The following is a 14,703-nucleotide window of genomic DNA, read 5'->3' on the forward strand; positions in this document are numbered from 1 at the left end:
AGCACATGTACATGTTCAGTATATGAACATGTATCCTGTGACTGTGGAGATTTCAATCCCAACAGACATCCAGCTTCGTCCGGGGTAAACCGAGCCAGGAATTCTGACCTGGAGATGCACACCGCAAAATCCGATTACACAAAACTAGCAATTTGTAGAGCTGTGAAGTACACGTACACATACCCAGGGGGCTCGCAGCTCGAGAAGCTTCAATCCACTCAGAACGACTACTGGGAAAGGGGCACAGACAAACGGAACAGTAAACAACGGCAGAGGCTCTGGCAAATTTCACAGGTTATTGATAATGCCAAGTACTGGGTACATGTAGAGTACATTATAACATCATAAGCTGTGCAAAGTTTTGAGGATCCTGCACAATTCAGGAAAGCATTCAGGTGGGTCTGTAATGTTCATCCTGGAAAAATGCAGTCCCTCGGGGAGAATATTCCCCGGGGGGGGAAGCTATATGTGCACCTGTACACTGGTACATGAACAGTCAACAAAAGTCGTCTTGAGCAAGAAGAGGGCTGGTTTATCACAGTGTAACACGTACCGTGGATGGAGTTCTATTTGTTTACTTTCAGAAAGAAGCCCCTGAATATCATTACGACCGATCTACATGTACTGAACATTTGACAACTTCAGTTGGTCAGAGAAAATGTGCTCATGTTCTCTGCAATATTGTAACCACATGTACATCCCATAAAGAGTTGAGGTTCCAGCAGGCCATGTGAGAAAATGCAAACCATGCAGACTGCTTGGTGTTGTGCAGGCATGCAACTTGGACTTTGACAAAAAACAAGGATATTCCAATCCTAACAAGACTTTGAACAGTGTTTTTCAATTTTCAATGGCAGGAGTGTGAAGTGAAAACGAGGAAATCAGCTGATCCGAGGAAAAGTTGCATGCCTGGTTGTAAGAAGGGGAAACAAGCAAAGGCAAACGTTACATAGGATTCCAAGTATCTTATTATAAATCATATGCAAATAACGAGCGACAGGTGGTAACCACACATCACCATAAATAACACCCCTACACATTACACCACTTGCTGCCTGCCATATAATCACCAGAACTGCACGGTGTATATTACATTATGAATGAGATGAGTACCGTCAATGATCCCCTTTTGCATTGCCAGACGTAATTGATATTGCGGCATTTAAAGCCACTAACAAGGAAAGAGTAAATGCACAGCATATTTTCAGTTTTAGCGACGCCTGCAAGTGCGGCTGCTCCTCTTGAGGTTTGTTTTTAGGTATTCTTTGTGTAGTAGGAACGTAGAGAGTCTCCGACGGCACGCAGCTACCTCTGAATCGTGTTCAAGTTCTTGTAGGATCTACCGGCATGCTCGTTAGTGTGGAATTTGGCCTACAAAGCTCTTGGCTGGGTACCTGTGGGATGTTCCATGTTTGTGAGTCCTCGAGGCTTATGTAAAGTCATTCCAGTTGAGTCTTATGCGCACGTTTTTCTCTCTCTTTCAATGAAGAGAAAGTGTTCACGGACACTTGCTTCCTTGGCATGAACAGAAAAAAAAAGCCCTTTTAACCCTTTGCATGCTATCGGCGCATATTTGTTTATTATGGTTGAGCTCTGAAGACAAATGACACCACGTTCGATTTGGATGCTTCCATATTTATTTGAACAGATGAAATCAGAGAAAACATGTTTTCCTTACAGGTGCTCTTTGATACAATCACTCAGCTTGGGTCGCCATTTTCTCTCTTGTGGTGGACTGCAGCAAGATGCCTTCGTCAGAGATTCATAACTGGCCGATATTACTGGCCAGCTTCATGGTGACCAGTCTGACCTACGGCACGGCCAGCTCTGTGGGTGTGTTCTACATCGAATGGTTCAGGGAGTTCCCGGAAAGCGCGGCGCAGGTTGGCGGACTCTCCATCTCGGTGGTCGTCATGCTCCTGTGTACTTGTAAGTTTCACCAAACTCTTTGGCATTTCGTGTAGACTAAAATGGGTTGAAAAACGATACTTCCTCTTTGAAAAGAGCTGTTACTTGTGAAGATGGGCAAAGGCCGATTCATCATTTGGCAAGACAGCATACATGAAACATGATTTTGTGATGCCTTTTCAAGTGTGAGGCAGCTCACCTAACTGATGTGAGTGACCACCTCAGGCTTGTCTGTTGAATTTCGTACCTCACACTTAAAATAAACAAAGATGGATGGAAACAGCGAAATAATTTACCAGTAGATATTTTGAAATAGAGGAGTTTTAAATCATTCAGAATGATCAAGAGGCCCAGGAACACAGAATACAAGATGGATTTATTTTTGAGGGGAAATTTGGAGTAAATGTACTGTAAGACTTCATACGGTTGGATTATTTACAGGCCTCTTTTGAAAACATGTTTGTTTTAAAAGTCATGTGTACACAATGTATTTTGGCAAAATTTGTTCGACCATCTCTCACATACCGGGTACATGTGTCACCACCCCAGGGGAAACCCTGGACACTGGAGCAGAAATTTGCACCACAAATTCCCAAAAGGTGAACACGAGCCAATTTCGCTACAAACATTTCCTGACATCCAATTCAATTTGCGCTCGCATCCACCGGAAGTGCAAACCCGCCTTCACCCATAAAGTTGAACATAAAGGGGAACTGACCACGAAACACTTCGTGATGTCAGATTCAACTCGCTTTCGCATCTAACCGAAGTGAAAACCGGCCTTTTACCCACAAAGCTGCTCCACGCAGCTACTGGTACAAAAAGTCTACACGGCTGCTTCCTTGGGACGTGTTCGTTATTTCCAGCTGTTGCCAACGAGACTTGGACACAGCCGAAGAGAGAGAATGTTGAAGGACCGCCCTGGAGTTGAGCAACCACTTGTGTAATACAGTAGGACATTACCGATATGTACCAGTAATGTCAACAAAGAGCAGTCACTAAAGACACTGGGACATGCGGCCTGCTCCCTTCTGTTCAGAATGTTTCGTTGAGGGGCTCTCTTCTGGTGCAACAAGTCTACACGTACCGTAAACTACTGTACCCTGTAGAGTGACGTGCTCGTTGTACTATGAGTTGGACTGTGCTTGACTTTGTCAGGCTTGGTTCTGCATACAACAGTGCAAGTCACCTGTTAACTGTAGAGACCTGTCCGTATCAAATGACTCAATTTGACCTATTGGAGTAAACAGATTCCATCCAGTCCCCTGCCATTAAAGTACAGCGACCCCCTTGTCCATGCATATATACTCTAGTTCTATCTGGGGAACCTTGCTAAGTTCAGACCTGTTTCTGATACAAAAGCACAGGGGGTTAGGGTCAAGCCCTCGTTCTCTTGTTTCCAGTACTTGCCGTAATCCTTCTGGTGACTTATATGTAACAGGCAGTTCATGCCCAATTTTCATCTTCTGCCTTCCAGCGCCTTTGGCCGGTGCCCTGGCCAAGTGCTATGGCGTGCGCCCAGTGGTGGCAGCTGGGGCCTGCCTGTCGTCTGCGGGACTTCTCCTCGCGTCGTTCGCCCGCGATATCTCCATCTTGTTTATTACCATTCCCTTCATGGCGGGTGAGTATGACGGGACCCAATCAAAAGAAAGTGCCCCACTCGACGATGAGGTCATGCTACGACACCAGTCGACAATCATCCATGTTTGCCTATACCAGTATATATATATCAATTGCAAACGTTTAAGACCACCTGGTACATGTATTTTATTGGCATTTCTGTCACTAGGCACGCATTACAATGAATGATTACTTCATAAGTTTTTACAGTTGTGAATAACATCAGTGTAGAACTACAAATATCCATTTGAATGAAATTTTTTGCAAAGGCAGGTCTTGTATGACATTTTGTCCATGAGACAAAATGGGTATAAAAAAAGCCAGTCTAAGCTATCAGAAATAAAGGAGGGCATTTGAAATATTTGACCATTAACATTTCAAATCATGGAAATGTAGTCAAACAGCCATTTATCAAGATACTAAGGTTACACATTGACAATAAACATGGGTTGCCATGATTGATTGGTTAAAGTTTGGTCTTTTATTGAGGATAATGCATTTTGTATGGGTGGTCCTAAACTTCTGTAAATAACTGTACATGTATGCTCTCCTGCTCTTCAATGATTACTGTATATGCAAATTTGCATGTAATGTACATGTGTATGCTTCTTGAAATGTGTTAACCTTTGAACTTGGCTAGTTCCCAATCTCCTTCCTGAATCTTCCTTGACTTTACTACCAAGGTGCAGGAACTTTGTCCTCGAAGGGGCAAGAAAATTTCTCTTGTCCCTGAAGACATTCACTTACCGAATATTCTGGCAGCCAAACATTCCTACTTCGCGGCTCTTGCATTTTGAATCATGATTCCATCAAAGCGCACACTACCGGTATACATATCCAGGTGATACCAGCTGTCTGCCATTTGTCCCTTCTCCAGGTATCGGCTTTGGGATGTCCCACATGGGGGTCCTCTTCATCATCAGTGAGCTCTTCCACAAGCACTACGCCACGGCCAACGGCATCGCCACGACGGGCACTAGCGTGGGCACCATAGTCATGCCCATCCTGAATAGCTTCCTGATCGAGCGGTACGGCTGGCGCGGCGCCCTCGTGGTCCTGAGCGCCGTGGAGGCCAACCTGTTGGTGTGCGCTGGACTGCTGAGGGCTCCGGCGGGCGAAAGAGCCCAGGCAAAATCGCTGAGCGGCGAACAGTGCGACCGAGGAAACTATGGAAGTGTGACGCATCGGGAGACGGAGGGGGTACTTAGATACAAGCAGCTATTAGAGAGCGCTGATGAATCTGAAGATGATGCCATTGGCCGAACCAGCAAATTCTCTGTCGGCTCCTCACAGGATCACAGTAAACAGGAGAGATCGACTACGATGGCCAACTTCTCAGAGAAACTCACAAGGTTCTTGGTCCTTTCAGGCCTATCCCTCCTCTGGACCAACCGGGTCTACGTGACCTTCCAGCTGGCCACTGTCACCAACACTCCGATCATGGGCGTCACCCTGGCGTACATCGCTGCCCGGGCTGAGTCGGTAGGCGTGCCCACCCTCCAGGCTACCTCCCTGATCTCGGCCATCGGAATCGCCAACATCGCCAGCCGGCTGACCCACGGCCGGCTGGTGGACACTGGCCAGGTGCAGCCTGCGTACATGTACGGTGCCGCCATCGCGCTGTCTGCCGTGGCTGGACCCATCATTGCATCGGTTGAGAGCTACCCGTGGTTCATGGTCTGTGCTGTACTGGTCGGCCTGTCGGCGGGAGTGTTTATCCCCATGCAGATCACAATAACTCGGCAGATTGTCGGGCAAGAGAGATTCCCTGGAGGATCGGGAGTCAGCCTGGTTTTTGCTGGCATTGGAGACTTCTTGTCAGCATTTATGGCTGGTAAGAAATGTTCTAATACACCAATTCTCATTAACATTCTTATAAATATGCAATTGTGCCAGCAATCAATGACTTCATACATGTGTTTGATCTAAAAGGGAGGGTCGGGGAGCCACACATTATCTAGATATGCCAGGCATCCCTGACTTGTGTAATGTATGTCTGGTTTCTGACCCCCTCCTCATGTAGGCTACTTGCATGATGTCACCAACAGCTACAGCGGAGGTTTCCTCATGATGGGCATAGTATCCGGAATGAGCACAGCCCTGACTTTCTTCCTGCATCTGACTTGGACCAGACTAATCCCAGATGATCGATGGCCAAGAATTCCGCCCGCTGCTTAACGAGGAAATGCTGGCTGATTGATCAGTCATCCTTCGATTGACCATCTCAAAAAGACTTTGAGTAAACTCAGTGACTGCTTTTGAGGCTCGCTATTTCTTTGAATATATGGGTTTTCAAGAAAATGCATTCAAACAATGGTGGTTGTCGGTCTAAATGTTTAGAAATTTCTGAGCCTGCTCTCAAATTCAAAGGACAAAAGTATGTCACCATAACCTGCTAGGTTTAAGCTTTTAAAACAGCTTAAACCTAACACTGTAGAGTCAGCAGAAGACAGGGGCCCTATTTCATTGTGCTGCTTAACGTTAAAGAGAACAATACTATAGCCAAAACTTTTGCCTACCATAAGCACTATTTCATGGGGATGCTTAACGTTAAGCAGAACAGTTGCACTCACTATAGCCAAAACTTTAGCCTACCGTAAGCACTATTTCATGGGGATGCTTTGCATGGCTGCACTTACAGTTACACCCATTTAGAGATTTCCACAGTTTTGTTACAACATCAAGCAATTTTTCCCATTAGGTAAGCGTACGTTTTGCCATGCTTACTGCTTACGGTATTCATGAAATATGCACAAACTCTCTTGGCAAAAAAGAATGAGCTTAGCAGAGGCTTAAATTAAATAGAAGCTTTGCGTGGTAGCCATCTTGCAGGGCAGTTCTTTTGTTCCACAGAAATACCTCCTTTGTGCACACTCTGGAGAGCAAAAGCACTGGGACTAATTTCACGGCACGCTTAGCAGTTAACAGAAAAGTCACGCTTTCTGTGGTAGAAAAATTTGCTAACCTTGAGCACTATTTCCACGGCAGTGCTTGGCCTGGTTGTGCTCACAGCTGTGAGAACACAGAGTTTTTCATATTTTTGTCACTTGCAAATATTGCCCCCAAGGTAAGCGTGCCTTTTGCATTGCTTACTGCTTACATACTCCATGAAATATGCAGAGCCTCTGTTAGCGTAAAACTGCATGCTTAGCAGGGCCGTGAAAATGAGCCTTGGCCTGCAACATGGCCGCCGTGGACACCCTCTATTGGGCCCAGGTCCTTACCTCTTGCAGCATGGCCTCGGCCTTGGCCAGCTTGCTGCTCTCCTCGGCCAGCCCCTTCTCCATCTCCTGAATGGCCTCCGACTGGGCCTCCACCTGGTCATTGAGGACGCTGATCTGCAGCAGGAGGGACTCCTTGTCGCCCTCCAGGCGCTGGACCTGGTCCGAGGACAACGAGGGCGGTCCGTTCACCTGCAACAAAACAACAGCGCACAGGTCAATTAGAGAATCTTCTATGTTCTCAGAATCTCATCCGCAGTAGGATGCCTTGTCGCTCTCCAGATGGCAAATTTGATCTGAGGGTATACAGGGTGGCCCATTCACCTGTTCTCAGAAACAAACATCTGGGGTAATTGAAGCATGCCCTATGACACTTAGGTCCCTGATCTGTTCTATAAAGGTTTCCATGCCACTCTCCTGCAACTGATTGGGTCTAAAGCAGTCTCTGAAAATAAATTTAGTCATTTTTCAATGTTTATTGTTTTTGGTGGTCATACATGTAGCTAGAAAACTGTTTTTATACGTTTGTTGTGTGTCAGAGGCACTGGAGTAAGAGGCCTCCAGGTCACAGTTGTTAACTCAACTTTTCAAAAATTCCTGGCAGGTGCCACTGGTCAAATGTTTTCGTGTGTGTGCGTTATATATATTTATGTTTCTTGTTTGTTTGTCTGTTTTTATGACATGCCAAATAAACAAATCATATTGACAACGAATAAACACTTATTGCGTCAAAAACCACAGAACTGACCACTGGCACATTAAAAAACTTTTTAAAGATAATAATCTGAATTAAGGATATACATAAATGTACATGTACAGCATATTGGAGAATGTGACCCGGTTAAACTACCGTTATCTTGGTGTATGGTTTGATAAGTATCTCAGATGGGACACGTTAATTGATAAAACTACTGCCTAAAGGTCTCAACGACTCAGATAAGTTGAAATGTTTGAGTTGGTACGTTGACCATTAACGGTATACACGCAGTTTGGACACGAGGTGCTGAGAAATACGTTAACTGACTTCAGATTTTACAAAGCCATGCAGTAAAATTAACAATGGGCTAATTATAATCTGCAGGGTTGGAGTGGCCACTTAAAATTTACGCTGAAAACTGCTAAGTAAAAAGCTGAAATGTAAAAAGTTCCCATAGTTTTGTGCAGACCAGGTGTACAAAAAAAAGCTGAATTTCAGGGTCAACATCTAAACAAAAAAGCTGAATTTTTTTTTTTTTTATTTCTATTTATCTTGATTTAAAGTCATATTTAATGTTTATGTGCTTATAGATACATCTGGTGTTATGATGTCTCCCTAATTAAATGCAGCTAAGTATGATGTACATGTCTTGTTTATTATTGTGTTTGTACTGGGGCTCCAAGCTGTGATGTGTGCTGATCAGAGTTCATCCTCATTAACCGTCCTTTGGTTTTACAGCACAAATGTGCACAAATGCCCACAGTCACTGGTGAGCATGTAGTTTCTACATGTACATGGCACTCAAACATGCACAGGTTCAGTGTGTACACAGTTGGTTGCCTGCACAAAATGACCCAGGGTCTTTTGTGCAGTCCTCTTCACTGCATTTGGTTTACTGCACAGATATGCACATGAAACAGTGAAGCACAGTTGTTGGGCAGCACAAAAGTGCAATCTGATATTCCTGTGAGGGACTGTTGGTGCAGTGCACAACACAACACAGTTGTGCTTCCTTGAGGCGTTTACCAAATGACTCAAAGAGTGACTTCCACATAGGATGGTTAATCCTAACTACCGGTACCCCAAACCTGCCATACTCCAACAGCAGGTTTTGTGAGGTTTTGGCAGTTGGTACCGTACCTGAGGAACTTCTTGTTGAATTTTGTTAGACTTGGGATGAAAGGCCCAGGGAGATGGTGTTGGATTCTGTGTGAGTTGGGACATACACGGGTCACTGTGTGCAGTGTCTGGCTTGCTGTACCAATTGTTGGACTATGCTTGATGTTGTCAGGTTTGGTACTGTTCAGTGCAAGTCATCCTATACTGCATAGACCCATCGATACCATATCACTTGAACTCCAACGGGCTCATTCTATTGGAATTTATCAGATTTGGTTATAGTGACCCGTATGTACAAGTACAAGTACGCAGACAAGTACACGTACTGTACCTCTTGGATTTTGTGAGGTTCAGTATGCTTTCTATTGCAAGAGCCTCGGGGGTTAGGGTTAAAGATGATGTAAGGAAATAAAAATAAACATAAAAATATGGTAAAGCGGAACGTCAAACACCGCTATAACGAACATTCGGCTGTACCAAACATCGTCCTTGACTCCCAATATTTTGTGCACAAAAGCTACCAAACATTTTGCCGTTGCAAATCAACCGAGATTCGCCACAAGCATGCATCAGAGATCGATCCTGAGCAGTAGCTTCACGACAACTAAATATCAATTTTGTAACTCAAGATTTAATAACAAAAACAAAATTCTTTAGATACATTTCAAGAAACCTCAAACGTGAATGCAACGGCAAAACATCACGAAAACAGCAAATCATAGTATCACAAGAGGGTGCACTTCAGTAAGACAAGAAAGGGCGCTATTCAACATGGCAACGAAACGTTCGGCAGTTAATTTTGCTATACCTAACGACCACTGTGCCGAACATTTAGAGTGGACCCAGTCTTGTTCGTTATAGTGGCGTTCCACTGTAGAGCTGTTTGATTGGATAGTGTGATCAAGAACATACCAGTACCAGACTGGATCTGCATTTCTTGTATTTCTCTAATTGGCCCGGGGAGACGGAGCCCTTGACCAGCGAGAACTTCTTCCTCCGTCTGACGTGAAGTTTGATTGGTTTGGACGACATCTGGCCCATCATTAAAATGTGGGGAAACAACTTCTCCTTGCCACCAGTCCGACTTTGGCCGGTGGAACAATTGGCGACCAGAAGCTTAGAGTTTGAATCTTATCAAAGTGGAATATGCCTGAGGATGACAGAACACCCTGCCTATGCCAACCACGGTTATAAGGTTCACATCCAACCTAAGTCTCAAAAAAAAAAGTGCCGGCCTTTTCACCTGTCTCCAAAAGAACTGGTATTGGCCTTTTTTTATCAGTAATAAGAGCCACTGCAATGTCTTGTTCGACGGAACGAGAATCCAGTATTTGCAGTGAGTGAAATAGTTCAGAGTCGCTTCAAATGTCCTCAGGAGATCATCGTTCATCCGACTGCGAAATGTCCTCGGGAGGTCAACTGTTCATCCAATTGCGACATGCATATACATGTATACATGTATTTCCATGTGCTTCAGAACGCACGAAACAGCATCTGCAGACGGGTGGGTTCGATTCCACTCAAAAGTTCAAACAGCGAGCCAGAGAGTTCACCTCCAACAAGTGAATCAGTCTGCCGCTCTGACGTTCCGTTGTGTCAGACTCACATGAAACAACTCCACCTCAGCTTTCGGGCCAAAAGCCTAATGTCCTCTCTCCGTTCCAGTGTAACTCAAGACACTTAAGAGGACACTGTGAGGCTCATTCGTAGTCTGTCGTGTACCTCCACCGTGTTCTTTACGATGTACCTTCCCCCTTCTTCACTATTTACATCAAGCCAGGTTGAGCTTTTTCATCAAAGTCAGTCACTCGCCACGAACACCTGGCACCGACATCCAGTTGCGAGAATATCCTGAACTTCGTTGTCGCAGCCTTTCTACCAGAAAGTCTTGGCATCTTCACTTCATCCTCACATCGATTTGGCATCTGGTGGCGGCTTCCCTGCTGATCAAGTCAGACCAGGAAACGTCTGAGCAATTCAGACAGTCTGGCAGTTGGTCATGTTTGGTTCCTGAGCTGGGTTCCAGGCCAGGTTTGTGATCCTCATAAACCACCACTGTCCAGGTGGGAATTACACGTACCCTGACAAAGTTCATCAGCACTGTGCGGCTTAGATCAGCCCACTTCCTGTATCAGTTCCGCATTAAGGTCAGCATCACATCCATTAAGTCTGGAGTTTTAAAAGCCAAGAAAGCCCACAACATCTTCAATTTGCACGGGGCTGCGTCTTGTTACCTGTCTTGTTTCCTCTTCCGCATGAAGCACCTGAAGAGAGACACCAGTCCAAGTCCTGGATTACATGGACTCCTTATTCTTCCAGGAGCCAGTCACGGCTGATCACGGCCTCCTGGAGGGACAGACTGGAGTGAGTCGTCAGGATGCACTTCAAATACCGTCATCCCCATTCACTGGATCACTTCCTGCACATTTCTGCTACTTATACATGTACGTGTAAATCCTTGACGATTCTCTTCCAGTGGCCACAGTGATTCAGACTCACTTGCACCATGACTGGTACAGCCTGCTTGTTTACTCCTGGCAAATCACGGATGAGCTTCAAATCGGACACAGTTAAGAACGGCCGAGGAGGATGTCGACATTGAACTGGACACTGAATGTGCATTTGTACGCGACACTTCCAACTGGTAAGATTTGGCAGAAGCTTGTACAACTCTAGGAACAGTTCTCGTAACAGTTTGTCCCTAGCACTAAGGGCCTACGTGTACATTGTACTGGTATGTTACACATTTTCATGTACAGAGCATACGCACTATGCAACCTGTCTGGAGCCCAATTTTGCTCCAACTTGGGCACCACGTGCAAAAATCCACCTTTTGGCTGGGGCTTTCCACTCTTTCTGTGGACCTCGCAGCCACAGCCTCGACATAAGTCTCAAAGCCGATGTGGCTCAATCTCACTGACAACAAAGACAATGTCGCAAGATGGCACTCAAATGGGCTACACAGGGGGCTAAATTGGGCTCCAAGGCTAGGCATTTTTGTCACGGCCGGCTAATTGGTTCTTTCCTACAAGTGTTGCATCACCTCGCAGCCGGTCTCTGCACCAGTGAAACTAATTAACAAGTCAATAACTCAGCTTCGGTAACGCCCACTGACAGGCTTTAAAAATAAGCTGATCTTTATCAGCGCTTTTTAAGTGGCTCAACATCTAAAACCCAGACATGCAAGAAGAGACAAGAGGGGACAATTTTTTTTTAGGAGACAACGCAGAGAAAAGATACGGCACCCACACAAAATCAACCAAACTGGAAATGGAGGGGAAGAAAGCCTACAGCGCCTAGGAGTAGGATTAGATCTGGGGCCTCAGCAATCAGCCCAGACTCGGAACTAAACATACAGGTGCGGTACATGAGTGTATAGTTTGTGGAATTTTGTTTTTGTGGGATCCTGAAGGAAAACAAAAAGCAGCTGCTAAATTTTTTCTCTAAGTGAGGTTTGCGACTCAATCTAGCCCCCACAAAAGAGTCCCAAGGCATCAGAACTGTTCTCGTTACAGGCCTTCACAACAAATTTGGAACCGTACTAGGTGAAATACTGACATCAATGTTTTCAGTTGCACGGGTGACTCACAGTCCTACTGCCAGCGGTCTTATTTGGACTTCAAACAGGTAATGAACTCAGAATTTCACAGCTCAAAATGTTCTTTCCACTGAATATTAATTAAAATTATTTTTTGTCAAAGTATTTGACTTTGCCGCCTTTTTACATGAGACTAAAATCCTTCAGATTTTGTATGAATATGTTTATTTCTGTTTTCAAGTTTTCATTTTGCACTCTCAAACAAGCAGGCCCTGGAGAGGGCAAAGTACCGGTACATTTACAGAAATTATCAAGGGATTTTTATTATTTTTATGAACAATTCAAGGGAGAAATGTATGTATGCTCATTTGCATTTGTCTTGTTATGGAGTCACTATTTCACACGCACAATCGCTAGAGCGAGAACCACTGCGTAAAGCAACACCCACGCGTACTCCGATCGTCTATACCGGTTCGACAATTTCTAGTTCACAGTGGTGTCACACTTCGGTACTCTACGGTGTTGGGTATCATCGCTTCAAACACACAGATGGCGATGCAGAAGGTGGAAATTTAAATGATGTTCATGTACAACACATTTTGGTAGGGTTTAGCTGGTGGCAGCTGGCCCATCAGGGTTGGGTCATATACCCCGACTCCACCATTTCACGCCCCTGTGATAGCAATTGGTGGAATCAAAGACAATCCGGTACTCTGACTAAGAAGGGGTTACACGTGTAAAAAAAACATCAAGGACTATCTGAGAGATGATAACAACCAGCTAGGGGTTTGGGGGAAAAAAGGGGTCTTGCTTGTCTGCAGTAATTGCCTCCCTCCCCCAAGAGAAACTAGGGGGGAAGCCAAAGTGTTAACAGCCCTACCACCCTGACACGTATGACGATGACGGATCGGACACTGAAAGATGTCAGAGGGTTCAACAGCTGCACAGCTTCACTTTCAGGAGGTGTCAGCTGTTGACACGTGACGAGCTCAGCCAAGGATGAATCATACCTGTGACTCTGACTGCCACAACACATGTAGGTACTGGTCCCGTACCAAAGCTACAGGCAATCTAACTTGTGGGGAATTCCTTAAAAAAGGGCAGACGAACCTCCAAAAGGATAGACTGTAGATCCCTGGTTTATGTGTAAGGCAAATGCTCTCTTTACACGGGTAGAGGATTACCAAAACCAGCTATTTGTTTACATTTGTTTGGTTACAGGGTACAGAAGTGAATACATCACATGCACAGTTATGTGTGTCAAGGGCATTAGCGAGAGAACCAGTCCGTGAACCAACACGCGCACGTACTCCATTCATATACACTGCACTTTCTGATTCACAATGACCCCACACTTCGGTACACTATAACAACTTTATTTTTTACGCCACCTACATACTGACCAGCATGCTGACCAGCCTGCTGAACCAGCATGAAAGAACTCCACACAATGCCAAGTAATCATCAAATTATTTCCATTCAATTTACCGTACACTGGGGGGGGCGTTCTTAACAGAATTGCAGAGTGAAGGAATTTACTAAATAGAGAAAAGAAATTCTCCGCAAAACAGGTCCCCCGGCCAAAATGTCACATTATCTACGATCTCTGAAACTGGTTCTCCACAAATTTCTGCTGATCATAATCTGCTGATCATAATCTGCTGATCATAATCTGCTGATCACAATCTGCTGATCACAATCTGCTGATCATAATCTGCTGATCATAATCTGCTGAGCATCAATTGAATTTCAATTCAGCAGCTTCGCAAAAACGATGCCCTGAAATTCATACTTGGTAAACTGCATGAGTTAGGAGGGCTTGGTGCTCTGATACGAGCAGGACTTTATCCCAAAGGCAACAGCCTTTGAGAAAGGCTACATCCGAATTACTTGGCTATGGCTGAACAATAATACACAAGCCAATGGGAGATAGCTGTAGCAGCTAGCCACTACCCTTCATAGGATCATAAGCTATTTTCAAGCTGTAGCCAAGTAATTTGGCCAAAGAGTTGGGCTTAGATAAAAGTAACCGGGCACTTATGATTCTGGCAGGTGCCTCTTTTCTTCCACACACCTGGGGGGAATTTCCCTGCAGCCACTGGACCAGGACCTGCCGCGTGCTGTCGGGCACGCCCTCCCGCGAGATGCCCGCCTCCCCTTGGTCCTGGGCCAGCTCGACCGAGTGCTTGAGCTCGTCAGCCAGCTGGGCGATGCCGAAGTGGTTGACCGACAGCGGGCTGAAGTTGGCATTGTGAGAGTCCATGGTGCCGTTGTGCAGGCTGGACACCTCGGACGACTGGTACCTGGTACCTGGAACCAACGAAAAATAGGAAAGTTGTTTGGAGTCAGACTTATATTGAAGCACAGAGTTTTAACCTTAACCACATGCCACCGGGGTTTCCGGTACCGGACATTTATGCTTTACATGCATGGCCAGGGTCTAAAAAATCGGACAAAGGGAACTCAGCCTTGAAACAAAAGACCATACTTGGAACAAAAGACCAGGCTACTGGGCATTACCAACATTTTTTCACTTTCAACAGTGGAGATAATCCAGCCTTGTTTTGCAATAGTATAGCACGGTTTGGGGCATTTAGCAC

At 45.2% G+C, this 14,703-nt stretch overlaps 2 protein-coding genes across 6 annotated transcripts in view; one reads left to right on the top strand and one right to left on the bottom strand.

The window, feature by feature from the left end:
• Window positions 1-14,703, bottom strand: part of LOC147795908 (liprin-beta-1-like) — a 42,360-nt gene that overhangs the window by 25,756 nt on the left and 1,901 nt on the right. For all 4 annotated transcript variants that reach the window (XM_087130238.1, XM_087130239.1, XM_087130236.1 and 1 more), the window contains exons 2-3: window positions 14,178-14,413; window positions 6,753-6,941 (exon numbers count right to left, since the gene is read on the bottom strand). In XM_087130238.1, the coding sequence (XP_086986364.1) occupies window positions 6,753-6,941; window positions 14,178-14,413 (425 nt within the window). The remainder of the gene's footprint in view (window positions 1-6,752; window positions 6,942-14,177; window positions 14,414-14,703) is intronic.
• LOC110975063 (monocarboxylate transporter 13-like) lies at window positions 1,113-6,744 on the top strand. Of its 2 annotated transcripts, none has more exons than XM_087130255.1 (5): window positions 1,113-1,246; window positions 1,681-1,929; window positions 3,386-3,529; window positions 4,406-5,362; window positions 5,552-6,744. In XM_087130255.1, the coding sequence occupies exons 2-5, from the start codon at window positions 1,746-1,748 to the stop codon at window positions 5,704-5,706; spliced, it is 1,440 nt and encodes a 479-aa protein (XP_086986381.1). In that variant the 5' UTR covers window positions 1,113-1,246; window positions 1,681-1,745; the 3' UTR covers window positions 5,707-6,744. The 2 variants fall into 2 exon arrangements, with proteins under 2 accessions (XP_086986381.1, XP_022082870.2); XM_022227178.2 differs by lacking the exon at window positions 1,113-1,246 and adding an exon at window positions 1,342-1,447.

This window comes from Acanthaster planci, linkage group LG20 (genome assembly GCF_054643075.1).
Source record: "Acanthaster planci isolate LZ-2023a linkage group LG20, COTS_SCS, whole genome shotgun sequence".
NCBI lineage: Eukaryota > Metazoa > Echinodermata > Asteroidea > Valvatida > Acanthasteridae > Acanthaster > Acanthaster planci.